This window comes from Naumovozyma castellii, chromosome 8, assembly GCF_000237345.1.
Source record: "Naumovozyma castellii chromosome 8, complete genome".
In the NCBI taxonomy this organism is placed as follows: Eukaryota; Fungi; Ascomycota; class Saccharomycetes; order Saccharomycetales; family Saccharomycetaceae; genus Naumovozyma; species Naumovozyma castellii.
The window spans coordinates 428,979-455,718 of NC_016498.1; the positions used below are offsets into that span (position 1 = coordinate 428,979).

The following is a 26,740-nucleotide window of genomic DNA, read 5'->3' on the forward strand; positions in this document are numbered from 1 at the left end:
TATTAGATATTCCCTTTTTGTTCCTCCTGGTCGTGGGGTAGTTTGAGATGCTTCATAGGAGAAACGAATAAGTATTCGAAATGGCAAACTCTTTTATATGTAAACACCTCCTCAGAAAGAACCTGGAAGACTTTTGCCCACCCACATAAAGTTTATGGTTTTAAGGGCGTTAGCAGGAACCTACGGTAGAACCACATTGAAAAATGTGTGACATATTAACATAAAGGATCCTATTCTGCAGCCTCAACAAGACCACATGCAGAGTCTCCTGCGAGGACGTGCGTGGGGGGTGTTATAAACCTGCTTGGAACTGATTGTCGTACATCGCGGTTCTACTAGATGTTAGTGATGAAAATGTGGATATTTTCCACGTTCCGGTACGGCAATTTCTTCGACAACGAAAAGATCTGCAAGAATAACATTTTAAGAACTTCCTTTTTTTTCCCTTTACGGAAAAAATATGCCATCCGCTGCAGGCACGAAAAAGCCCCTCAAACTATGCTCGAGCAAAAAGAAAATCTTATCAATCACATGTGCTGAACAAGATTTCCTGTTAAGACGAAAGTTCGTGCACCCCAATATTCTCTAGGCAGTCCCTCGAGGATATTGCTTCAGATTGTAAGTGCATGCATATTTATACATGCTAAGCGGCCAGAATCCTTCAAACGCACCTTGCATGTAGATCTCAGAGACTCCATGGTAGTTCACTCAATGGAGGGAGGCTCAGTTCATTTAAAGGAAACCTTGTGTTGTGCATGAAGGAAGGGTTTTGAAAAGTTAAATGTTACGTAATGCCACAATAGTTAACAAAGTCTGGATTCAAGGTTCCATTCCACTGTCTGAAAGGAAATCAATCCTGTTTTGGGCAAGTGACGTTAGTTCTTCAAAGGATTTATTTCTGGGTTGCTCTCAAGAAAACGAGTAACCCCTGTCCATATCTCTGCTTTTAGGTTATCATGAATCTGGAACTGCCCTTAATCTTGACTTTGAACGTAGAATACGCAGACAATTGTTCTCGAAGGTTTGCCTTCCTCTTTTTACAATGAAAAAGGTTCTCAATTGTCTAGACCTTTCAATTACAGGAATGAATCACATGACTTTAGTCCAATGCTTTTTTTCCGTTTAACTTGCATGAAACGTTTTTTGTAAGTTGGTTTAAAGTAACATATCTTGTTCTAGAGCTAGGTCGCTAAGATTTCACATTATTCTCAAGCGTTCGGAACAGTAAGTATTTACTAATGGATCTTTCCTTTCTTTGATTATTACCGTCAACTATTTTGAACGGTGAGGTCTTTTAGAAATATGGTTCCTTTTTTATTCTCTTATTTATCGTCAAGGTGATATGCCTTTTCGACCCTTGCGTGAACGGATAATAAAAATGGAATGCTCTCAATAGTTGTAGCCCTACTTTTCCAGTTTTCCCACATTTCTTCAGTTGGGATGCCTAATTGCGTGTTCTGGTTGTGAAAGTTTCATTGGAGTCTTGCAAGAAATTTTTTTCAAGAAAACTTCAATTAAAAATATATTATTTTCAACAATACGTTTAATCATAAATTAAAAAAGATGTATATAGTCATTTAATATCATTATATACTAAAGCTTCCGTATATTGTCCTGACAATAGTGGTTGCTGTAACAGTATCTAAACCTGTCCAAGGTATATAAGTTGTACTTGTCGTATGAATTGTTCTCCCAAATTCGGTGACTGTAATTATCTGCCAAATTTCAGTACTTTCCGTATCGATACTCGTTGTCTTTGTAGACTCTGTAATATCAGATGTAATAAAAGCTGAAGTGGCAGGGCTCTGAGTCTTTGAAGATGAAGAAAACTCGGTTTTAGAAATTGAATATGAAGTTTTAGATAAGCCATTTGAAGATGTGGCTAAGCTTGAGGAGGAAATTGGAACGACAGAAGAAGTTGTTAGTGAATTGGATATAGATGTAGAAGCCCCAGATATTGAAGAACCGCCAGATGAGGAAGCCACTGAGCTGGAGCTTGACTCAGAAATATAAGATATCGCTGAACTAGAACCTAAGCTAGAAAATGGAGTAGAGCTTGAATCTGGAGCTGAACTAGTGAGAGACTCTGAAACAGTGGCAGAGGAAGAGATAGAAGTAGTCACTGAACTGGAAGTTGAGCTAACAACGGGACTCGAGGCTGAACTAGAAGCTGAACTAGAAGCTGAACTTGAGGCAGAAGTTGAAGCAGAAGATGGAGTTGAACTTGAGGCTAAACTGGAAGCTGAACTTGGTATTGAGCTAACAACTGAACTAGAAGCTGAACTTGAAGCAGAAGTTGAAGCTGAACTAGAAGCTGAACTCGAGGCAGAAGTTGAGGCAGGAGTTGAAGCAGACCTTGGAGAAGAACTTGAGGCTAAACTGGAAGCAGAACTTGAGGCAGAACTAGAAGCAGAACTAGAAGCAGAACTTGAGGATGAAAATGAGTAAACACTCGAGCTTTCAGTTTCATATAAGATCGTAGAAGTAGTTGTAGCGGTAACTGGTAATCCATCTGTACTTGTCGTTACGTAGAAGGATAAAATTTCTTCGATCAAAGTTTTTGAGTCAGAGATAGTGGTTGTATATGGTAATGGTAAATCTGGAATAGTACCTGGGCAAAGACGATCAAATTCAAAATATGGATATTGATCTGGAAACATACTTGCCGCGCAATTTGATGGATAACTTTGAGAAGTAGTTTGGGCAGGGAATTTGAAACATATGTGAGAAACACCTGAATCATCCACACAATTATCTGAAGAAATTTTCCACCCAGTTGTTGGGTATCCCAAACCAATATCCATTTTGTAAGGTGGGAACGTTAGTATACCAGTTACAGAATTATAGGAGAGAGCACCTGTTGGTGTCGTTTGTAATAGAATGGAGGGGGGAGAAACAGTTCCTGGGACTCTAATCTTAGGAATATTACCTGAAGACAAACCAGTTAGGGTAACAAACTGATTATTACCATTTAACACAATTGTTTGATCGATTTTGTTCGAAAGATCCAAAACCAAATAACTAGAGGATACCAGACATCCACCTCCGGTCATTGGTACAGAGATTGTGACGGTACCTGCTTCAAGTTCAATAGTACCATCATTATAAATCCCGGAAGTTGGACTATCGACTGTTATTTCAGTGGTAGTCACAATAAACATATTACCTTCATTGACGAAATTATCGTAAATTTTTGGTAGCAAATTAGCAGTACTGAATATACTAGTTGCAAACATCATTGTCCCGTAGTTGTATAAATTGTTGAAGATGTACTGGTCTGTGTTTGTTGCCTCAGCATTCATGGCATAAAAGACTCCGCTATTTGTCAATGTATCGGAGTCAATATTGATGACTAAACTGGAAGAGCTGTAACTCCCAATACACAGGGTACCATCCACAGTCAAGTCACCATTTAAGTTAATATTTGGGCCATCAAATAGCTGTAAAGAGCTTGTTGAATCGACTGTGATGGGCTCATTGGCTAGATTGTCAAAGATGGTTTGATTTTTAACAACGACATCTCTTGAAACTTCAACAGCGTGAAGGATAGAGAAGTATATTGATAGTAGCAGTAAATTTCTTGTTAACAGAAAACTAAAGAGTTTCATATTTGATTATCTGCAACTTTAGTTTTTTCCGACTCTAAATTTAATGCACATGAAGAGAAGCTTGCTACATATATTTTGACTTCTTTTCTATTAGATGGGTTATTTATATATGGATATTGAAAACTCCTTAAAATCCAGAGTCCTACCATGATCACAGAGTACCAAGATCAAATAGGTTGGATTAACCTTGATATGATGAGAAGACTGAGGTCATGTAGATCTCGCATCACATTACGTCTGTCGTTTTCGGAAGGTTTCATACACGAACATACGTAGTTAATGGTTTCCGGTTCCTTCCTGGGATAATCTCACGAAACGGCTTTTTTTGTCTGAGGGAATGGTGTGTCTGGGATCTACTTATGTGGGCCCTCGAGAGTGCAGAATGCTGTTTATGGTAAAAACATGCAAATCCTCGCATTCTGCCACATTACGTAACACCACGTTTACTGTGTCCGAGTTTAGCCGTGCGTCCGAAGGACTTTATGGGGTTCTCTCTTCCGAGTTGTTCTCACACGCCATTTCTGTATTTCACGGCTCTTTTCCAGGAGAGATATGCGCAGTTAAGGTTCAGGTATTTAAAGTTTACAGGGTAGCTTGGCACACGAATCTATGTGAGCTGCCCAAACTTTGAAGTTAAACTCAACGGCAGATCTGGCCGGACTATCGCGTGAGCACGGCATTATCTTTAACGTGAAGTCCTCATGACTTGTGACAAGGGATAGAAGTAGCCAGATTTGTTGGGAATGTTATCACTATTGGACATTCTACCAACATACTTGTCAGTAAGTTCTCCATTTTGTTGAATTTTTCTCTGTTTCAGTTGAGAGAACGGAATTCCCAAATTGCACCATAAAACCAACTTGTTTGTAGTAAAACTGCCCACTGTTGTTACACTAAAAACATATCGAGCTATTGTTTACGTCATAGTAGAGAGCCCCAAAAACAATCAAGTGTCTTATAAATCCTGCACTCGGACATCCAACAACCATATTTTGAATCTTAATTACAATAAACTGCCAATTCTTGGGTTGCGTTTCGGAAACCTTACATAGTTGCTGTATAATTTGACCTCATTACCCGTAATCGTTGTATTGTCTGAGTGGTGTCTTCTTGGGTACCCCGCTAATACCTATAATTTCCCATTTATTTCCCATTTGTTTACCAGACCAGAACAATTTGTACGAACGCGGGAATCTGTCGTGGGGAATGACGCATGAAGAGAAAGAAAGATTCAAACAACTGTCAGTAATTAAGTTAGACCGAAGTGTTCGTCCCTTGAATCGACTTAAAAGACTGAAGATTAACGTGTAATATTCAATCTTTCGTCCATCAATTATTCTTGCCTATCGATGCCAGGGAAAACAATATGGAAAAAAAAATAACGACAACTGCAGGACTCGAACCTGCGCGGGCAAAGCCCAAAAGATTTCTAATCTTTCGCCTTAACCACTCGGCCAAGTTGCCAATCTTACAGAAAAAGAAAAGAAGATTTTGCTTTTGAAGACGCCTCTCAAAAATTTACCCATCTCAGAAGAATGTCATACGCTTGTTCTAAAAGGGTCCATGTAATGTCACTCGTATATTAATATAATTACTCTACAGATGCAATATAATTTTAGGTAATTTCCATTTATTAACTCAATAACTTAGCATTTTAAAACTTTTAGTTTAAGCGAAGATGTACAACAAATTACAACAGGCGTAGAGATTCCCATTGGTTAATTTTCATTTGCACTCGTAATAATTCCAATTATATCTGCTAACGAATCCACAGAATTATCGATCAAATCTTGGTGATCTTGTAAAAGATATTTATTGACATGATTGTTCAATAACATAGTAACACAACCAGCAGATCTCCCACTTCTCATATCATCAAAAGAATCACCCACCATCATTATTTCATTTGGGTGAACTTTTAATTGCTTAGCAATATGTAATAGAGGATCCGGATTAGGCTTGGCAGGTCTAAAATCTCTAGTGACAATATATTCAAAATTGGAATATTCCTTAGGTACAAAATTTGATATCAGATATTGCACTGGCTTAATAACGTTCCTCGTACAAATATTCTTACTCATATTATTCAGCGTTAAAAATCTTAATAATTCAACTAGACCAGGTTGGGGCTCCATCTGTTTCATTGCTCTGTCCTCAACTTCCTCTAATTGACGATTAGCCTCCAACTTAGCTTCTTCTGTGGACATATCGTCAATATAGGCTAATATATCCACAGATTTATCATGCAAGCCGATGGCTTCCCTCATTGCGGGGAACATCCATGGTTGTGGCAGACATAAAGTTCCATCCATATCGAAAACCACAGCTTTAATGGGATGTATACTATTTAATCTTGTCATTTTTATCCAGTTCCCAATACCCATTTGTTATTATAAGAGGAGTGATCCTATCAATGTCTCTTAAGTTTTAACGTCTCGAAGAATCAGAGCCACTATTTAATTTGGGTGCGGAGCGGAATGCTGTTAAAAAATTCAAAAGGGGATTGATTGATTACGTTTGAATCGAAGACAACGAGAACTAGAAAGAGAGAGCAACAAGAAAGGACATTATAAATACGATATGACATCTACTATTCCCTATGATCCATTTCCAGAGGAGGAAGATAATAATCCCTTTAGTCAGCATGAAAGAGAACAGGAAATTCAACAAGAATCAACACCGGTACAACAAGATGTCGACGACAATCAGCCACATTCTGAAAATGTTGTAAATACGGATGACCATAGTAAGAAGGAGGAAACCAAAATTGCTATGAAGGAAAGAATCAACAATAAGTTGAAAATAGTAATCAAAGTCACTGATGTGGAAAGAATTGGTAAAATGGCAGAAAAGAGAGAAAACCCAATTGTAGTTTTTGATGTATCAACAAATGTTCGTACTTTCAGAAGCTCTACATATAAAAAAAGAAGGAAAAGCTATGATGAATTTAAACAAATATTCAAATTCTTGAAAGGAGAATTGATTGAGTCGTTTATTCCGACTTTACCAATTCAATACACTAATTTTGGAATAATTAACACCGAAGATCATGATAAGATGATTAAAAATTTCCAAGAATGGTTCGATAGGGTGACTATGGATCCTCTTGTGGTCCGTAACCAGGAGTTTGCTTATTTTATAGAAAGTGACTTTGGAACTTATGTCCCCATAAACAAACCGACCGGACAAATCACTGGACTTAAGAGAAGAACGCTGAAGCAATTGGCACCACCTTATGATAGTGTTACAGATTTGGCAGAATTTAGACCACTAGTGAAGTCTATTTATCTTTTATGTCAAGATATTCAAGAAAAGTTATTAAGATCCAATAAGACGAAGAAAGCAATGGTTCGACAAGAGCATGCATTTGGTCAAGGTTTTATTCAGTTAGATGAGCACAATAACCTTTACAAAAGATTCGGTAAAATGTTAAAGGCTATCGGTGATGTAGATAGTATTATAGCCACCATGGACATGGCAACTTTATACGATGGAATCCAATGGATCGTAACGGACACATATATGATTAAAGAAGCTTTGACAGATAGACATTTAGTAATGAGAGAATTACTTCAGGCACAACAAAATACTAAACTTAAGAAGGATCAAGCAACCAAATCAAGAACAAAAAGAGATAGCAATCCCTTAAAAGTGGGGGAAGCTATTGAAAATTTGGAAGTGGCCTCAGCCAAGGAGGAGGAATTAACAACACAGTATGAAAGGATTACAGAGAATATGTCAATTGAAAGGAAAGAGTGGCTTGAATGGTACGACTCATGGGTCAAGAAGACTATTAAGGAATATTCTTTAAAGAAGATAGAATATGAACGTAAGAAATTAGCATTATTGGAGAGAGTACGCTCAGATGTTAGAAGAGCAGATGAGCGTGGTGGGTTATCACGTCTGGGACGTGATGTAACATCAACTAAAGGTAGCGATGTATCTCAAAGTGTTGAAGGTGATAGCTGGACAGGTGAGATCCGCCATCGAAGTATAGATGAAGTTGAAAGAGTGACGCATACAGAATTTGATAAGACACTTGAAGAAGATGGTCTTGATGATCTTGAAAGTACTAGTAAGGTGCAAGAGGGACAAAAGGATCTTTTAGATGCACGCAATGCAGCATCTCTTTTGGGGATAACTAGTTTTTAATGGTAATAACTGTTTAGTGTATAGACTTTTTTATGGGTATATCATCCATATTATTTCTCATAATTTGCGCGAAACTCGGAGAATGACGTTCGTGCTGAGACTTTCGGTTTAAAATGGCAAACCCAACAGGGGGAAAATTTTTCATTCTTTTATAATGTTTCAAATTACCACATCTTTAAAGATCTAAATTAATTTTGATTGTGCATTTAATTTTAGCTATTGTTTAAAGGACCATACGCACCCACCGCACTAATTTGCTAATATCAATTAAAAGATGGTTGCTTTCACTGTCGACCAAATGCGTTCTTTAATGGACACTGTTACCAATGTTCGTAACATGTCCGTTATTGCTCACGTCGATCATGGTAAGTCTACTTTGACCGATTCTCTAGTCCAAAAGGCTGGTATTATCTCCGCTGCTAAGGCTGGTGAAGCCCGTTTCATGGATACCAGAAAGGATGAACAAGAAAGAGGTATTACTATTAAGTCTACCGCTATTTCTTTATACTCTGAAATGCCAGATGAAGATGTTAAGGATATTGCTCAAAATACCGAAGGTAACGCTTTCTTAATTAACTTGATTGATTCCCCAGGTCACGTTGATTTTTCTTCAGAAGTTACTGCCGCTTTAAGAGTCACTGATGGTGCTTTAGTTGTCGTTGATACCGTTGAAGGTGTCTGTGTGCAAACTGAAACTGTCTTGAGACAAGCTTTAGGTGAAAGAATTAAGCCTGTTGTCTGTATTAACAAGGTTGACAGAGCTTTATTGGAATTGCAAGTTTCCAAGGAAGATTTATACCAATCTTTCTCCAGAACTGTTGAATCCGTTAACGTTATCATCTCCACTTATGCTGATGAAATCTTAGGTGACGTTCAAGTCTACCCATCCAAGGGTACCGTGGCTTTCGGTTCCGGTTTACACGGTTGGGCTTTCACCATTCGTCAATTTGCTCAAAGATACGCTAAGAAGTTTGGTGTTGACAAGGTCAAGATGATGGAAAGATTATGGGGTGATTCTTACTTCAACCCAAAGACTAAGAAGTGGACTAACAAGGAAACTGATGCTGATGGTAAGCAATTGGAAAGAGCTTTCAACATGTTTGTCTTGGACCCAATCTTCAGATTATTTGCTGCTATTATGAACTTCAAGAAGGATGAAATTCCAGTCTTGTTAGAAAAATTGGAAATTAACTTGAAGGGTGACGAAAAGGACCAAGAAGGTAAGGCTTTGTTGAAGACTGTCATGAAGAAGTTCTTGCCAGCTGCTGATGCCCTATTGGAAATGATTGTTATGAACTTACCATCTCCAGTTACTGCTCAAGCTTACAGAGCTGAACAATTATACGAAGGTCCAGCTGATGATGCTAACTGTATGGCTATCAAGAGATGTGATCCAAAGGCTGACTTGATGTTGTACGTTTCCAAGATGGTGCCAACCTCTGATAAGGGTAGATTCTACGCTTTCGGTAGAGTTTTCGCTGGTACTGTTAGGTCTGGTCAAAAGGTTAGAATTCAAGGTCCAAACTACGTTCCAGGTAAGAAGGATGATTTATTCGTCAAGGCTATTCAAAGAGTTGTCTTAATGATGGGTAGATTCGTTGAACCAATCGATGACTGTCCAGCTGGTAACATTATTGGTTTAGTCGGTATCGATCAATTCTTATTGAAGAGTGGTACTTTGACCACTGATGAAACTGCTCACAACATGAAGGTGATGAAGTTCTCTGTCTCCCCAGTTGTGCAAGTTGCCGTTGAAGTTAAGAACGCTAACGATTTACCAAAATTGGTTGAAGGTTTGAAGAGATTGTCCAAGTCTGATCCATGTGTCTTGACATACATGGCTGAAACTGGTGAACATATTGTTGCTGGTACTGGTGAATTACATTTGGAAATTTGTCTACAAGATTTAGAAAACGATCATGCTGGTGTTCCATTGAAGATTTCTCCACCTGTCGTTGCTTACAGAGAAACTGTGGAAACTGAATCCTCTCAAACCGCTTTGTCCAAGTCTCCAAACAAGCATAACAGAATCTACTTGAAGGCTGAACCAATTGAAGAAGAAGTCTCCTTGGCCATTGAAAGTGGTAAGATCAACCCAAGAGATGATCTAAAGGCTAGAGCCAGAGTCATGGCTGATGAATTCGGCTGGGACGTGACTGATGCCAGAAAGATCTGGTGTTTCGGTCCAGACGGTAACGGTCCAAATTTGGTTGTTGACCAAACCAAGGCTGTTCAATACTTGAACGAAATCAAGGATTCCGTTGTTGCTGCCTTCCAATGGGCCACCAAGGAAGGTCCAATCTTCGGTGAACAAATGAGATCCGTCAGAGTCAACATCTTGGATGTCACTTTACATGCCGATGCTATCCACAGAGGTGGTGGACAAATCATTCCAACCATGAGAAGAGCCACCTATGCTGGTTTCTTATTGGCTGAACCAAAGATTCAAGAACCTGTTTTCTTAGTTGAAATCCAATGTCCTGAATCCGCCGTCGGTGGTATCTACTCCGTCTTGAACAAGAAGAGAGGTCAAGTTGTCTCTGAAGAACAAAGACCAGGTACTCCATTGTTTACCGTCAAGGCTTACTTGCCCGTCAACGAATCCTTCGGTTTCACCGGTGAATTAAGACAAGCCACTGGTGGTCAAGCTTTCCCACAAATGGTGTTTGACCATTGGGCTACTTTAGGTAGTGATCCATTGGACCCAACCTCCAAGGCTGGTGAGATCGTCACTGCTGCCCGTAAGAGACACGGTATGAAGGAGGTTGTTCCAGGCTGGCAAGAGTACTACGACAAGTTGTAGGCGGGGGGACCGAACGAACGAACACTATTGTATATTGTTTTACATACTTACTTATTTATATCCGTCGTGCAGCTGTTGTAGTCTACTTAGTTCTATACTCTAATCATAAATGCTATTATCAATCAAGCCGAAAGCGAGCGAGCGAGTCTGGCCATGTGCGCTTCCCGAAACGGACAGCGGAAAAGGCAAGGGGGAGGCAAAGTGGCAGGATTTACCCGCCGTGGATTTAGAGTTGTCCCCCCGCACGGTTCTGGGCCAGTAAGGGATATCCTTATTATCGGAACGGGACATGGACGATGAGGAAGGAACTGCAATGTGCCCATGGATATGACAGCCAGGGAAGATACATACACACATACATACATGGACGGACGAATACATGGTGGACCAGCTGCACACACCGTATATATATATAAGAGCACCAACGCTGACCACACAACAATGTCCCGCCCGATCCCTATACGTTGCAAGACTACGAGTAATATGGCTAGTGCCGCGGTTATCGACATGGAGAACACGAGTAACGAGGCGAACGGTAGTGGTAGCTCGTTCCAAATGCTGGGCAGTCCCAACCGTGCCCATGTGAGGGACGTCTTGGCTACTTCGCCGGCGCCAAGCTCACAGTTTAAGAGTTTCAGAGACAATTTCATAAATACACAGAACGTCTTTACCGGGGACATATTTGGTGTTCCGCTGGATAAATCGCTGCAACACGCTCATGCAAAGGTCGTTGTGCAAACAGATCTTTTGAAACTGGGCGATATTCCTGTGGTGGTGGCTAAATGCGGAGCTTATTTGAAAGCGCACGGATTGAAGACAAATGGAATATTTAGGAAAGCAGGTAATAATAAGCGTGTGAAGGAATTACAAGCTATATTCAGTACACCGCCGGAATATGGGTTTGAGTTTAGTGATTGGGACAATTACACGATTCATGACGTGGCTACTTTGTTACGAAGGTATTTGAATAATCTAACTGAACCGTTGATTTCTTTGAATTTGTATGACGCCTTTAGGAAGCCGCTGAAGAGTAGACCCAGAGTATTGAGGTTTTTGGACAAGCAACACCAATTGCAGGATGGGACAACGACAAATGCAGAACTGAGTAGTATAGTCCCTTCTTCATTGTCGCTATCGTTATTGGAAAAGGGAGACATAGCAGATGACGATATTGACATGGAGACGGATGAAGAAGACCGTCATAGCATGAAGAAAATACGCTATAAGAAACGCGTGGCAAGAGATATACGGGAGTCATTAGATGAATATCAGGAATTATTCGGACTCCTGTCAGAGAATTCAAGAAATTTAACCATATATTTACTCGACTTGTTAAGTCTGTTTGCTCGAAGTTCTGAACTAAACCTAATGAATGCAAGAAATTTAAGTGCCATTTTCCAACCATGTCTCCTATCACATCCGGAACACGATATGGAACCCAAGGAATATGAACTTTCCAGACAAGTTATCGAATTCTTAATAGTTTATTCTTTCAAATTACTACCGGAACTGTTGAAAGTGAAAAGAACAACCCCATTATCACCTACTCATGACAGCACTCACAATAAAGGGTTTCTTTCACCCATAACCTCCCCGGTCGGATTTGGTCATTCCCTTATGAAAATACATGGCTCGTCCAAAAATTCAAGTTCCAATAAAGTACACATTGTGGAAAAGAAAAGCCCCTCCAAATCCATGGATTCTAGTATATCTTCCACTTCCAAGAAATCGGGCAAACTCTTCCCCTGGCTGCATAAATCAGCCGTTCTGAGTGACTCGATCATTACAGAGGGAGAGGATGATTCAGACTTGTCGCCCCGATTGGAGGAAGATGACCCTCTAGCAACACATACTCGATCGCCACCACACGCCATCGCAGCGGATGCAAAACTCCTGTCACCCACCAAAATACACAAAACACACAGCAACACAGACGATGCGGAGGGGAAGAGACGCGGGTCATGGTTTGCCAAGTTTAGACGAGGTTCCAACAGTTCCAATTCTAAGTAATCTAAATAATTTATTCTTAATATACCGACGTGACGTACGACGCGACAGACACACCTTGTGCGAGAATCCGGACAAGCCGATCCGAATTTCGGACCGAGTCAGTTTGCTCACGCTCATTTGCTGTAAGGAAATGGCCTTTAATGCCTTCGAGGAAAGGTTATATATATATATATACAAACAGTAGACAACCAGCATCTCTAGACTTTAACAATACTTATCCCGCTGCCTATCCTTCGGAACAACACTCACAACTTCATCGGAACGGAAAACAATACCAATACCCCTGTAATAATAATATAATGTTCAGATCATCCATACTAAGAACCACTACAAGAAGACTTCTTTCCGTAAAACATCAACCTTCCATCGGGAAATATACGGGGAAACCAAACCCTTCCACGGGGAAGTACACCGTTTCATTCATTGAAGGTGACGGTATCGGACCAGAAATCTCCAACTCCGTGAAACAAATCTTCTCCGCTGCTAAGGTCCCCATTGAATGGGAAACTTGTGACGTGACACCATTGTTCATCGATGGGTTGACCACTATCCCAGAACCTGCTGTCCAATCCATTAATAAGAATCTGGTCGCCTTGAAGGGCCCTCTAGCCACTCCAATTGGTAAGGGTCACAGATCTTTAAATCTTACATTGAGAAAAACTTTTGGTTTATTTGCTAATGTTCGTCCCGCTAGATCAGTAAAGGGGTTTAAGACCACTTATCCAAACGTCGATCTTGTATTGATTAGAGAAAACACAGAAGGTGAATATTCTGGTATTGAACATGTCGTTACCCCCGGTGTTGTACAATCCATCAAATTGATCACTAGAGAAGCCTCTGAAAGAGTCATTAGATACGCATTCGAATATTGTAGAGCCATTGGAAGACCAAGATTGGTCGTGGTGCATAAATCAACAATTCAAAGATTATCAGATGGGTTGTTTGTTAACGTTGCCAAGGAATTATCTAAGGAATATCCTGATATTCAATTCGAAACTGAATTGATTGATAATACAGTATTGAAAGTGGTTTCTAATCCAAGCTCATACACTGATGCTGTATCCGTATGTCCAAATTTGTACGGTGATATCTTGTCTGATTTGAATTCAGGTTTAAGTGCAGGTTCCCTAGGGTTGACTCCATCAGGTAATATTGGTAATGAAATTTCCATCTTTGAAGCTGTTCATGGATCTGCTCCAGATATTGCAGGTAAGAACATGGCTAATCCAACTGCATTGTTGTTATCCTCTGTAATGATGTTGAATCATATGGGTTTAAGTAAACATGCTGATCAAATTGAAAATGCCGTCTTATCCACCATTGCCTCCGGTCCTGAATCAAGAACTGGTGATTTAGCTGGTACCGCAACAACATCTACTTTCACTGATGCAGTCATTAAAAAATTATAAGTTGTATATATAATAGCCTTATTTATATTTGTGCAAATTTTAATAAATGCATATGATATTTATTTTTATTCTCTTTTATAAATGTATTGGTAATCATAGACATTATCTATCAAATGCATGTTTCGTTTCCATGATGTAATCTCTCCAATATCAGTGTCTATATCAAATAATCTAACATTAGCAAATAATCCCTCCATTCTCTTAGTACCGACTCCTGTACTGCCTCCATAACATAACCACATCTCATTCTTACTCTGCAGACAACAATCATTATTATGTTCATGACCACAACTGATACTCTTCACTTTCTTAGAGATTAAAAAATCCTGTAAGTTGATAACGTTTCCAACCGCTGTTCCCACATTCTCCCTTAATTCCAACGAAGTTCTTTCATTATATTGACCTATAATGGGGAATAACCCATCGGGTCTGTATTGAGGGATGGGCAATGATCTGAATGCTAGGGCATATTCCCAATCAACAGGTTTAGAGGCTATCTCTTTAAATTTAACATCATTTTCAATGGAATGGAATGAATCGATGACATATATCATCAATTCGTCCTGTGACACTTCACCCTTCGGGTCATTGAATTTATGTAATGGTATTATCAGGTGTCCATTGTCTGTAGAAAATTTCGTCAATGAATAAGGTAATGTCGAGATAAAATTAATTATCTGATCTCGAGAGGCATATTCTGAGTAATCAGCTGACCCGAGTGTAATAATGTAGGGAATCTTAAACTTGATCATAGGTTGGACTAGATTCATAATGCATGTTTGATAATCTATAGAGTTTGTGGAATCTAATATGTCACCAGTGACTATAACAAGATTAGGTAATTCCCTAGTTATGGTATTCGTAATGAATTGCATGGTTTGGTACTCCTTAAGCATGGGCATACTATTAATGGAACTTCTGAAATGAACATCCGATACTTGTAAAATCTTGAATTTGGAATCCATTTTCAATGTCCCATCGTTCAGCTCACCAGTTTCCTCTTTAACATTCGTTGCGATTTTCACCGTTATGGATATGGGGAGAGGTAATTTATCATCCGGTTTGAATTCATGAATTACTTCCCGCCAATATGGACGAGACTCTAAGAATAATGATCCAAGAAATATTTCAATATTCGCAACTATTTCTTTGGTATTATCGAACTTACACCAAATACCGTACCCTTTATACTTCCAATTCTCACCTCTTAATGATATATCATCCATCGTTGAATCAGATGCATCATCAGCATGATCATGAGAAGCCAAAACTTTCCCAGAGTTCCAAAACCAAGACCATGATGCCCTCCAACTGCTCCCCTTTTGATGGAATTTATGATTATGGTAAACGGAGCTATCGCTGGATTGGAGTAAATTATTGATATCCTGAGTCACATGAACGGGGATCATCAGGGGATCTGATGAAATGGCAATGTCAGATATAGGTTTCTCCCCAGTATCTTGACGCACATAAAGAAATGATCTGGAAAATGGTCCTGATTCCATTGAATAGAGTGATTCGTCCGACAGGTTCTTTGATACTCTCAACCATTTCTGATCGTTCCATATAATTGAACCACAAGTCTGATACCAATAGAAACAGGGTATGCATTGAATGTCTGTTATTGGACCACCGGTATATTCTTCAGGGATGTCCTGGCGAAATACATTTTTCAAATGATTCCTTAACGAGCCCAGGGAATTACAGAGAATAAAGAATATTAGCAGTTGGAGAAGCCTCTGTGAAGTCTTTACAATCCTTCTGGTTTTCAGTCTCATAAAAAGGATATCTTATTTTTGATTTGTAGTAAATGGTTTCAAGTTAAAAATAGCAACCAGTTGCAATGACGAAATGAAAGGGGGGGAATTGTATGCAAAAAAATAGTAAAGAAAGGTAGAAACAAATAATGCAATGTGATGACCAGTAATGCTGGTTAATGACAGGAATGGTGTGCAACTGGATGGGCTTTGTTGCTCGTACCCTTTTTGCTAACTGATCTTAATGTCAATAAGCTGTTTCAGTGAAAAATTCCAGTCAGACGGCTTGTCTCGAGAAAACAATGCGAGGGGCATTTGTCCGAGAATATTGAAAACACCGAACTTCGGATAAACTGACGTTATGGCTTAGATAAGCAGCTTTTTGTAAGATTAAATAGTAACTTATGTATTGTGGTTGCCAGTTTCCTAGTCGCTGTCGTTCTCTCCCTTGGGGTGCTCAGTGACGTTTACTGTACTAGATTGTTCTTCCAATGATAGTTGGTCCTGCTTGGCAAATTGCAGACACCCCAAATTCTCCTCCATCGCCTTCCTAACTGTATCTTCGTCCGGTATTATGGATTCTCTGCAAAACAAGAACATGAGAGGCGTCTCATTTGGTCTACTCGTTTGTGCTTTTATTATTTCCTGAACGGCAGCGCCTGACTCTAGTTGTGATACTTGGAAATCAGTCCCTAAAGTGTTGCATTGCACCGAGTACCAGATGCCATCCTTCTTTCTGATATAATAGAGGTATGGTGAAATTATCACAGTTGTCAGGAGGTATGGTTCATCTATTAATCCAAGGGTCTTGGCAGTTTCAATGATTTGTAATTCGGGATGTGAAAGGTTCCAATCCTTATGTAATTGGGAAGACAAAATTTTGTACTCTTCCATTTTGGAATTTTTCTTCTCAGCTATCATCATCTCTATCTTTGTTATCGTCTCGTGCAAATTCTTACCCATAGGATTTTCTTCTTTCTGTAAATACTCTTTTGCACTTTCAAGGGTCATGGATATATCCTTACCTTCGAAGCTTTTCAGTTGTCTTATTTCGTCCAGTAGTTGTTTAGATCTGGCAAGTGCTTGTCTCCTTTTCTCCAAGATATGCTTTATCAATTGATCTTTACATTTTTTAAAATATAGTTGCGGATAGAAAGTCAAGGGAATTTCCACCCCGGAATTAGATGTCATTTCAGGTGTATATGCATCAGCCTCATTGAAAATGACAGTGATGATATGAGCCGCTTTATTCAATGAATTATTATAAACCTCCTCCTGTTCTCCATTATCTTCGTTGTTCTCACTAGGGTCATCAGGATATAATAAAACATTGAACATCTTATATAAATTCTCATTATATTCTTCTGGCATAAAATGGAAAAAGGCAAGCTTTGTTTCAACCAACGATTGAGATTTTTCAGGTAAATGGAATGCAGAAGTAATGAATAAATCCTGTGGGCTTTCGTCATCAGAATTGGAGGGACAGAGTTGTAAGTCTGTTGTAATTGACTTAATAAATAGCGGCAACACATCTATTAAATTATCCGACTTCGAAAGAACACTTCTCACTTGACCGTTAAATACTAATGAAAAGATTCTAGCCGAGGCATAAGCTCTTTCTGACATGGAAAAACTATTGATTGCCGCCAGCTTCTGGAGTTGCCATAATAGGAATGGTTGTTGCTTTTCCACTTTATCACTTGTACCAATGGGAATAATATCTACTGCCTTTCTATATTGATCTCCCCTTTCAGCATTTTCGTTAATGGTTGTAGTATCGTTTGATGAATCGAATTCTAATATGAATTTGGGCATCTCAAAGGAAGTTCCCTTATACCAATTTTTATTGTAATTTAAGTCCTTAAAATCGGTCTTAAGAAAGAATTGAGGAATATTAATGACAGCATTCAATGCAAATAATGAGAGATAATTTTCAATCATTGAATTTAAAGGTAAGGGCAAGATGATGGTTGGTTGATCAAGTTCATCCTTCAAGGGGCCCTTAGCGACCAAATTATATTTTGGTGGGATCATTTCTTGAGACATTGAATTCGTTGCAGATTCAATGTGAAATGATTCAGGTACGTTTCCATTTTGTTGCGAAATAGATCTCGATTCTGACCGATACCCGTCCATGCCATCATCCTCATCCTCATCCTCATCATCTGATGAGTCAACATCTATCAATTCTCTTTGGACTTCCTGGCCCTCAACATACTCGTCACCCAAATAATTATTCGATTCACGGAACGGGTTATTAGAACCCGGCACACTTGAAGGTGTGTTACTTGAGCGATAATCTTGATTTGCAAGGTCTTGTTCGGAAGGTAAAGGGTCCTGATCATTTATATTAATTGGAATATATGGCTGTTCTTGTTCAGTTTGAGGCAATTCATTAGAAAAGATAAATGCTACAGCGTCTTCCAGATTCCCACCCGTTCTCATCAGTGCATCGACTGCAACTTCCCTGGGTATACCCATTTCCAATAAGGTCTTCACTGTTTCATTATTTTCCATTGTTAGTTCAAGGCTAGTGATCGTAATGTAGGATAAAACAATGACCAGTGTTTGAATTTGTTCGATTTACGGGCAAAAGTAGTCAACAGGCTATATTCTTGTCCAAGAAAGGGACGGTGTCTATTGTGAACAGAATATGTTAACTGACAGATTTAAGAATTTCGTTACCCGGATAAGTTAAATACACAGTTAACCAAGACCTAACTTAATTTTTAATACTAGCCCTTAAATTTAATGAACCCTATAGTATTTTGTACTCCAGCCCTCGCATTTAACAAATGCGTACCCCGCTCGTTTAGGGTTTCCCCCGGGTTGAAAAAAATGTTGCTTTGCATGAGCGAACGACAATAATAGTGAAATTTTGCATTATTTTGCTTCTCGACCAGCTTGACAAGTAGCCACTCTTTATCTGATCGTAGACTTAATTCTTCGGAAGTGACCAATTCAGCTAACAGGATAATAAACCACATTTGTATTTGGGAATACACTGTAACACCAAACCTCATCCATACATCCATTCATTTATTATTGCTGGTCACTGATAAAATGGATAATAAGGAAAAGATTGAAATTACGAGGGACCCCGATAAACCTTCGGAATGGAACTCCAGTTCTGCTACTAGTACCAGTGGCACTGGGGCGAATCACGCCTTGCCGGCGAGCACACCGGGTGCTAAGACGACAAATACGATATTCATTCATAAATTATACAACATTCTCGAAGATAAAGATTTGGAGGATCTGATCTGGTGGTCATCGAGTGGACAATCATTCTTTATCAAACCAACTGAAAAGTTTAGTAAAGCTTTAGCGACCTATTTTAAGCATACCAATATTACGAGCTTTGTCAGACAATTGAATATCTACGGATTCCATAAAGTTTCAAATGATCATCAATATATAAACTATCCCAACAATAATAATAGTAATGATAACGATAGCAAGGGTAAAGAAAGGGAAGATTTGACTAATGAGACTATCAAGATTTGGGAATTCAAGCATAGTGCCGGTATCTTCAAAAAGGGTGATGTAGAAGGTTTAAAATTAATTAAAAGAAGATCCTCCTCTCGTAATATATCAGCGATGAATCAGAAAAAGAATTTAGTTTCTATGCAATTAAATTCTTCAATAAATAACAATGTTATGCCAGCTAATACTTTTATGGAAGCCAATAACGATAAAAAGAACAGAGCTCCATTTGGTCGACCTAACAATGGTAATGAACCTATGATCCAGGGAGATCTTGGCATAAATGCTGGTCATTTTCCATATTCACAAAGAGTACAACAACCTCAAGCACAACCACAGAAACATATACAATATCAACGATACCCTTATACGCCGTATTCATCAGTTGATTCAAACACATACCAAAATAACAGACGAAAACAATTAAATATGAGCCCCAACCAATATAATGAAGAAGACGAATCAAGTACCCATGGAAAATTCAGTGTTTCAGAAATTGATGATTTACGATCTATAAATCAGGACATGGCTAAATTAATTGGGTTTATGGAATATTTCGTTACATTACATTTAGATTCTGGGAAGTACAAGATTGATGATGACCCTCAGAAGCAGAATTGGGAAAACTTCCAAAATGAGCTCGCTAATTTCAAAAATAATGTAATTAAAAGATTGCACACTAAATTGGGTGCTAGTCATTTGCTTCAGGAACAGTATCAGCGTCAAGTGCAACAGCAACAGTTTCTTAAGGACAAAATTTACCCTAGACAACCTGAGCCGCTTTTACCTCATCATCACCATTCACATCCCATTCTTGTTACACATCCGATTGGTTCCAGCATGTCCGCCTCTCAAATGGTTCCTATAAGACCTCATACAGCACCAGTTGCTGCAATTCCATCATTACTATCATCGGGTCAGAGCTATTATGGTTCAACTAATAACCTCAAAAGCGTTTCGAACCCGAATAACCCACAGATGTCCATGAGCCGTGGGGTTCCCCCAAATCAAATAATGCAAAATCCTTTTGAAAGAACGAATAACTCCATCTCGACAAAAAGAAATCAGAGTGTGCTCTTGGATCCCTTGACACCTGTAGTTAGTGTAAGTTCAAATAATCCCATGAGGAATAGAGTTTCCTCTCTGATAAATACTAAAACCCAACCTTGTCCTATTGAAAGTGCTAGTAACACACCAATGCATGTTAGCAACCACGATTTGATGAAAACCAGAAGCCAGTCTTCTTTATATCCAAATTTACCTCTAAATAAATTAGAAGACCTTCCCTCAAACCTAGCACCAATCACTTCCACTGCCAAGGATAGCATATGTTATTCAAAATCGACAAGCAATTTGCCAAATGCAGGAACTGTACCTTCTATGACAGGATCTGCTGGAAGTCCTCTTTCATCGTTATTAAATGAAGCCGCTCCTCAATCAGTTAATAGTATGAGTACAGACCCTAACTCCAATAGCACATCCATTAATATTAATGACGAAACAAGCACCACAGAAGAGAAACATGATGTGAAGAGGAGTAGATTCGATTAAAACGTTTTTTTACTGATAATACACTTATAAAAATGATAGACTATTGCGATCAAATTTACTCCTCGGTCTATGATGAGGGTACATCAATGATAAATCTTATTTCAGGTCTCTTTTTTTTTTCACTATAATATTCATTTTAATTTCACTATTCGCTTATTTCATTGTATTATATATTATTACCTAAACTGTTTTATAAAGTTCAACACCAAAATACATGCTTACTTATATTATTTTATGAAACTCATCAGAATTATTAGTTCAATCAGTACGTCAATATTGACTTGTATTGTAAAATTCTGTTTCCATGGACATCCCAATCACCATTCGTTATAAAAAGTTCCTCCACGAGCTTTATTTGAGCTAAAACACTGGCACCTTTCCAAGCAATTGAGCCAGGATCAATTTCATTAGGAGACGGTATAACTTCGACAGGTAAGAAATGTTCATTACCACTTTGTTGCTCTATAACCTCTAAATATTTCGTTAATTCAGTCTTGATCAATTCACTGATTTTCTCATTTAATTCATCCTCTTTGATTTCTTCTTCTCCGTCTCCTGTTTTGAGCGACTGCAGTTCTTTGAGTTGTTTTGTAAGTTCTCTGTAGAAATGTGTAAATGCACGCAAGCTTAGTAATCTGGGCCTCCATATATTAACTCTATCCATTAACATCAGATCAAAGCCAGGAATTTTAGACCCACCTCCTACAACCAAAATATTGGAATAGAAAGTTGCCATCTTTGAGACATCTAATCCAAGACTTGCTGTAGTTATACTTTCAACGATTGCCTTATCTAAAGGGGTAAAATTAAATGTCGACTTTTTCTCTTCTGGAGGGTTGTCCATAAAAGTTTCCAAAGTATTTGGACAATCTACTGCTTTCTTTAATAATTCGTACTCGTCATGGATATCACAGAAAGTTTGATGATTGATACAGTCATTCTGTGAAAGAGACCTCCAATCGTTTATTTTATCTGTAAATATATCTCTGGAAGGTGGCAATTGATACTCTAATTCAGCATTCTGTTCCTCCGATTCTTTTGACCTTAATAATTTAAATATTTCGGGATAAAATAATGCTAAAGGAGCCAGCATAACTTCTTCAAACACTTTGAAGTCAAGTTTTTCAACTGTATTACCACGTGGAGTCCTTTTAATAAAATTAGATAATTGCACAGTAATATCAGCATCCTGGAATGTGACACATTGCTTCATCAATTCTTCTGCAAGCCTCCAACCCTCAGTAGAATTTAAGTCCCAATTCTTATACGGGAAATCGCAATCTAATAAGAATTTCGCAAAAAGTTTGGTTACATCATTACTACCGTAGTCTAAAGTAATCAGACTATTGTCTAAAACAATTCCCTCATCTACACATGCGACAGTAGTTTCTTTTGAGCCGACATTAACCACGCAAGTGGATCCACCAAGGCCAGATCCGTAACAAACTGATAACGATTCTTGAATAATGGCCACTGCTTGAAACTGTAATTCAGTAACCAATAACCTTATGAATAGTTCTACGTGACTCTTTTCAAAGGAATCTGGGATCACTAATACGACCTTGTATTGTGAAAACTGAGACGACTTTATATTGAATTTATCTGAAGAAAGAGTACCTTCTATTAAGCCTACCACATCGGACAGAAGATCTTGTAATGATTTATATGAGTTTGACGATGTATTAAATGAACCACCTTTTTTAAAAGGATATCTCTTGATGAAGTTTTCATCAGTGCAACGGAGTGCGTCATCACCATAAAAACGTTTCGTTCCGTCTGTTATCCAATCAATATGAGCTGGATCATTTTGTACAGGAAGACTTTCTGGCTTAGAAAGTCTATTGAAAGAAACAACTTGATCATGGCCATTTGGTTGTATTCTTCTCTTATAATATCTCATTCTTTCTTCAAAGCTTTCTTCCATTTCAGCTTTAAGAGATTCAAATTTTTCATTGTCTTCAATGTTAACACTAGTTTGTTTCGATTTGATGATATTGGTATTGTTAAAATCAGTTTTCGGAAGAGCTACACAGTTTGGTATTAGTTCTGGTACTTCATCTAATGCAAATCCAACTTTGAGAAAACTTGATCCTGGATGTATAACAATTGTGGTATTTGGATCATTTAATAAAATTTCATCATTATTACCATTTGCTGTTGTAAAATTTGAAGTTTCTCTAACTGATTGTAAATCAGTAACTTCTGGGGTATTGCTTGAAGAGATATTTTGAGTGGTGTTACTTCGTAATGTTTTCCTCTCCCTCAGAGCAAAGATTTGTTCATCTTTCCTTAAATAATCAGAGGAATAATTTTTTTGGTTGATTAACAATAATGGTTGGAACATACCTGTCATTGGGACAGGTACAGATTCCACTTTTTCAATTCCAATTTCCTTCAATTTCTTAGCAAATTCTTTGGCAGCTTTAATTCTACCCAATCTACGTTTTTCCAATAAATGTAAGGGAACTTTCTTCCCTAATGGAACTTTATTTGGTTCGACTTTTTGAACTTTCTTTTGCGGTCCCTCTTCCTTAGTAGTCTTACCATTGGCGCTACCCATGGGGGTTAAGGTCCTTGTTGGAGTTGCAGTGCCAGATGTTGTTATTAATTCTTTCGAGTCGTCATCATCCTCTTCATCGTCTTGATCTTCTTCTTCCTCGTGGTCATGTTCTTCCTCCTCCTCGTCCTCATCGTCATGGGATGTAGAACCCGAACCTACCGCATTCTGAGATGATTGCTCCTTTCCATTCGCATTGTCCTCAACCATACTATCCATATTATCATCTTCTTCATCGTTGTCTAATGGAATTTCAATGGGTTCCTCGTAGACAGAACTAGTATCATTGGCCGACATCTCTGAGTTAATTTAATTTACTTCAATTATTCAATTCTATCAGAACTGAATTTTGTAATACCAGAACCAATATACTCTCACAAGAAACGATCTCGTATCAATTATCATAATACTTTTCATTGATGTTATTATAGATTAATGAATTTACTTGTTAGGGTTGTTCGTTTTCCGTGAAGCATGATAATGTTAACCCTAACATTTATTTAAACCCTAGGGCTCTGTCGGAGTTAAAAAACACGAACTCCGTCTTTAAAGCCGTTTCCAAATTTAAATATGGGGAAACAAGGAACCCAGTATTAACCTCCAACCTTTCCTTCACAGGACAATCCTCACACAAACAGTTCAAATCAACCTTCTCCAGTACTCAAATACACATCCAGATATATACACGTATATCTCCCGACAATATATTACAACGAACTTGATTTGAATCACATTTTCTGCTGTCCTATCCTACGTTGAGCATCACATCGAGAACTGTCAACAAACCCTAAACAAACTTAAAAATGATAAGGAGCACATTCTTCAAACAAAGTGGCTCAATGAGCCTTCGTCGTTGCTTTCACAAAGAAGCTTACCCATACGACAAGACAATTAAAAACCTACTTTTACCAAAGGATACTAAAGTTATATTCCAAGGATTTACCGGTAAGCAAGGTACATTCCATGCAAAAATTTCACAGGAATATGGTACAAATGTGGTAGGTGGTACCAACCCCAAGAAGGCTGGTCAAACTCATTTGGGGAAGCCTGTCTTTTCTAATGTGGAGGAGGCCATGTTGGAAACGGGCGCTACCGCTAGTGCTATCTTCATTCCCCCACCATTCGCTGCCGCTGCAATTGCTGAAGCCATTGAGGCAGAATTGCCATTGGCTGTCTGTATTACTGAAGGTATCCCACAAAAGGACATGCTTTACATCACCGAGATGCTAAGAATGCAAGACAAGACAAGATTGGTGGGACCTAATTGTCCGGGGATTATTAACCCTGCTAATAGAGTGAGAATTGGAATTCAACCACCCAAAATTTTTAAACCAGGAAAAATTGGTATTATTTCAAGATCTGGTACTTTAACTTATGAAGCAGTACAACAAACTACTAATACTGGTTTGGGTCAATCATTAGTTATTGGAATGGGTGGGGATGCATTCCCAGGAACTGATTTTATTGATGCCTTGAAATTATTCCTAAATGATGGAGTCACTGAGGGGATTATTATGCTTGGTGAAATTGGTGGTAAAGCGGAAATTGAAGCTGCAGAATTCTTGAAAGAATTCAATAATAGTAGAGACAAACCTTTACCTGTCGCTTCCTTCATTGCGGGAACTGTTGCAGGACAAATGAAAGGTGTCAGAATGGGCCATTCAGGTGCTATCGTTGAAGGTTCTGGTACTGATGCAGATTCAAAGAAGAAAGCTTTGAGAGAAATGGGAATTGAAGTAGTCGAATCACCAGGTTTCTTAGGAGAGGCTTTATTGAAGCAATTCAAAAAATTATGAGTAGTTTATCGGAAGAGGTCCTTTGCTTCATCCTTGATTGTAAATATTCTTTTCTTTTTTAATTCTTCTTTTCAGGATCTCTATTTAAAATAATCTACCCAATCTTTATATTCTATTTAAAAAGTGAAATTTATTTTAACCTTTATAATTTCAGACAAGTAAAGAAACAAACAATTAGAAAAGCAAATAACATATGCGGTTTCTTGAATGGTTATGCTAATTGTCAGTCAAGATGAACCACCATCTTGTATAAGTGGAAAAAAAAAATGCGCAAGCCGGGAATCGAACCCGGGCCCCATGCTTGGGAAGCATGGATTCTAACCACTGAACTACTTGCGCAACTTAAGAAGTTTTGTTGTCCACACAAATCCATTTCCGGCCGGAAAACATTTTCAAAATTCAATCAAAATATTATATTGTTGTAAATGAATATATCTATATAGTGCTTCTATCCTTTTATTATTTATAAAATCCTATATAAAATCCCTTAGTTTTTTTTAAATATTTCAATGTTCAGAACGATTCCATCCTTAGCATTAATATAACATTTATCAATACCAGTAAATCTATTACTACTACTGACCCTTCCTGATTCAATGGATGTCTCCCAATTTTCTACGTCCCATTTGAATCCTTTAGTTTCAATTAACGATGTAGCCTTTCCCACTGGCAACAATCCACAATTCCCTATACACGAATCTCTAAATGTTGGTGAATATGTGACTAGAATACCACCTGCAGGTATAAAAATTATCAAATCAGTATCAGTCAAATATGCTAGTTTATAATATGGATCCGTTCTGGATAGATTGTAGAATTGTGTCATAGAGTGTATAGATTGGTCGAATCTCCCACCAATACCGCCTAACGCGAGTAAGTTAATGGTACTATATATTTTGTTGCTGTTCATACTTATCATTTCATGGTATAAATCATGAATTCCAGATTCAAGCTCAATCCCATGGTTAGTCTTTTTACTCTTGGCAATTATTTCATTGAATTTCTTATGATGGAAATGCAACGAAAGTAAATTAACAGTCTTGGTAAAGTCAGTGGAGTATTGAGTAGTCTGTTTGATAATTATAACACCTTTGGAGTTGTAATATTGATGTACTTCATCTTTCAAGGAATCCAAGTCGCCAATAATATAATCTGGTAAATAGCTTTCTCTTTCAATTTCATTATCTTCAAAAAACTCAAATAAACGGTTGGCTCCACCATCAGCACATACCTTGACCTGATAAGAATTCCATATTGGGCGAAATAAGCTAGTCATTGTTATCTTTTGATTCAGTATAATCAAGGCAGACCGGCTTTTTTGGCCTGGTTTTATGAAGTTTTCTAATGGTAGGCTTTCCGAGTATTTCTCAGCATCCACCTGCACCTCAATTCTCTCAGGATTTTCTATGCACACCTCTGTCATTTCTATTAGGTTTGATGCAATGGCTTTTAGGAAAGGGCTTGGGTTGGAGAAAATGCTATGTGAATGAAAAGAAGTTTCACGGTTTATCAATGTCGATAGCTGAGGTAGAAATTCGAGTTTTTTTAGGCGCTAAGAGTTTCTGAAGTTGAAAAAATACGACATTTTTGAAATGCATTTAAAAAAAGTAT

At 38.2% G+C, this 26,740-nt stretch overlaps 12 protein-coding genes and 2 non-coding genes across 14 annotated transcripts; 6 read left to right on the forward strand and 8 right to left on the reverse strand.

Annotated features, from left to right (window-relative positions):
- Nucleotides 1-1,586: 1,586 nt before the first annotated feature.
- On the reverse strand, nucleotides 1,587-3,608 carry NCAS0H02200 (uncharacterized protein; the record flags this gene model as incomplete). Its single annotated transcript, XM_003677829.1, has 1 exon — nucleotides 1,587-3,608. One exon carries the CDS (start codon nucleotides 3,606-3,608, stop codon nucleotides 1,587-1,589), a length of 2,022 nt encoding a protein of 673 aa, XP_003677877.1.
- A 1,382-nt stretch (nucleotides 3,609-4,990) lies between these two features.
- NCAS0Htrna6S lies at nucleotides 4,991-5,072 on the reverse strand. The gene has a single exon. It is a non-coding gene; the product is annotated as a tRNA-Ser (tRNA).
- Nucleotides 5,073-5,326: 254 nt separating this feature from the next.
- On the reverse strand, nucleotides 5,327-5,992 carry NCAS0H02210 (putative haloacid dehalogenase-like hydrolase; the record flags this gene model as incomplete). Its single annotated transcript, XM_003677830.1, has 1 exon — nucleotides 5,327-5,992. One exon carries the CDS (start codon nucleotides 5,990-5,992, stop codon nucleotides 5,327-5,329), a length of 666 nt encoding a protein of 221 aa, XP_003677878.1.
- Nucleotides 5,993-6,188: 196 nt separating this feature from the next.
- On the forward strand, nucleotides 6,189-7,760 carry VPS17 (retromer subunit VPS17; the record flags this gene model as incomplete). The annotated part of the gene is made up of 1 exon (XM_003677831.1): nucleotides 6,189-7,760. The coding sequence occupies one exon, from the start codon at nucleotides 6,189-6,191 to the stop codon at nucleotides 7,758-7,760; it is 1,572 nt and encodes a 523-aa protein (XP_003677879.1).
- A 274-nt stretch (nucleotides 7,761-8,034) lies between these two features.
- EFT1 (elongation factor 2) lies at nucleotides 8,035-10,563 on the forward strand (the record flags this gene model as incomplete). Its single annotated transcript, XM_003677832.1, has 1 exon — nucleotides 8,035-10,563. One exon carries the CDS (start codon nucleotides 8,035-8,037, stop codon nucleotides 10,561-10,563), a length of 2,529 nt encoding a protein of 842 aa, XP_003677880.1.
- A 321-nt stretch (nucleotides 10,564-10,884) lies between these two features.
- BAG7 (GTPase-activating protein BAG7) lies at nucleotides 10,885-12,573 on the forward strand (the record flags this gene model as incomplete). The annotated part of the gene is made up of 1 exon (XM_003677833.1): nucleotides 10,885-12,573. One exon carries the CDS (start codon nucleotides 10,885-10,887, stop codon nucleotides 12,571-12,573), a length of 1,689 nt encoding a protein of 562 aa, XP_003677881.1.
- A 140-nt stretch (nucleotides 12,574-12,713) lies between these two features.
- On the forward strand, nucleotides 12,714-13,982 carry IDH2 (isocitrate dehydrogenase (NAD(+)) IDH2; the record flags this gene model as incomplete). The annotated part of the gene is made up of 1 exon (XM_003677834.1): nucleotides 12,714-13,982. The coding sequence occupies one exon, from the start codon at nucleotides 12,714-12,716 to the stop codon at nucleotides 13,980-13,982; it is 1,269 nt and encodes a 422-aa protein (XP_003677882.1).
- Nucleotides 13,983-14,047: 65 nt separating this feature from the next.
- Nucleotides 14,048-15,760, reverse strand: SIA1 (Sia1p; the record flags this gene model as incomplete). Its single annotated transcript, XM_003677835.1, has 1 exon — nucleotides 14,048-15,760. The coding sequence occupies one exon, from the start codon at nucleotides 15,758-15,760 to the stop codon at nucleotides 14,048-14,050; it is 1,713 nt and encodes a 570-aa protein (XP_003677883.1).
- A 405-nt stretch (nucleotides 15,761-16,165) lies between these two features.
- Nucleotides 16,166-18,256, reverse strand: RUP1 (Rup1p; the record flags this gene model as incomplete). Its single annotated transcript, XM_003677836.1, has 1 exon — nucleotides 16,166-18,256. One exon carries the CDS (start codon nucleotides 18,254-18,256, stop codon nucleotides 16,166-16,168), a length of 2,091 nt encoding a protein of 696 aa, XP_003677884.1.
- A 546-nt stretch (nucleotides 18,257-18,802) lies between these two features.
- SFL1 (Sfl1p) lies at nucleotides 18,803-20,776 on the forward strand (the record flags this gene model as incomplete). Its single annotated transcript, XM_003677837.1, has 1 exon — nucleotides 18,803-20,776. One exon carries the CDS (start codon nucleotides 18,803-18,805, stop codon nucleotides 20,774-20,776), a length of 1,974 nt encoding a protein of 657 aa, XP_003677885.1.
- Nucleotides 20,777-21,038: 262 nt separating this feature from the next.
- On the reverse strand, nucleotides 21,039-23,630 carry ARP8 (Arp8p; the record flags this gene model as incomplete). The annotated part of the gene is made up of 1 exon (XM_003677838.1): nucleotides 21,039-23,630. The coding sequence occupies one exon, from the start codon at nucleotides 23,628-23,630 to the stop codon at nucleotides 21,039-21,041; it is 2,592 nt and encodes an 863-aa protein (XP_003677886.1).
- Nucleotides 23,631-24,136: 506 nt separating this feature from the next.
- On the forward strand, nucleotides 24,137-25,129 carry LSC1 (succinate--CoA ligase (GDP-forming) subunit alpha; the record flags this gene model as incomplete). Its single annotated transcript, XM_003677839.1, has 1 exon — nucleotides 24,137-25,129. One exon carries the CDS (start codon nucleotides 24,137-24,139, stop codon nucleotides 25,127-25,129), a length of 993 nt encoding a protein of 330 aa, XP_003677887.1.
- A 267-nt stretch (nucleotides 25,130-25,396) lies between these two features.
- Nucleotides 25,397-25,468, reverse strand: NCAS0Htrna7G. The gene has a single exon. It is a non-coding gene; the product is annotated as a tRNA-Gly (tRNA).
- A 148-nt stretch (nucleotides 25,469-25,616) lies between these two features.
- Nucleotides 25,617-26,552, reverse strand: THI80 (thiamine diphosphokinase; the record flags this gene model as incomplete). The annotated part of the gene is made up of 1 exon (XM_003677840.1): nucleotides 25,617-26,552. One exon carries the CDS (start codon nucleotides 26,550-26,552, stop codon nucleotides 25,617-25,619), a length of 936 nt encoding a protein of 311 aa, XP_003677888.1.
- Between the last annotated feature and the right edge of the window lie 188 nt (nucleotides 26,553-26,740).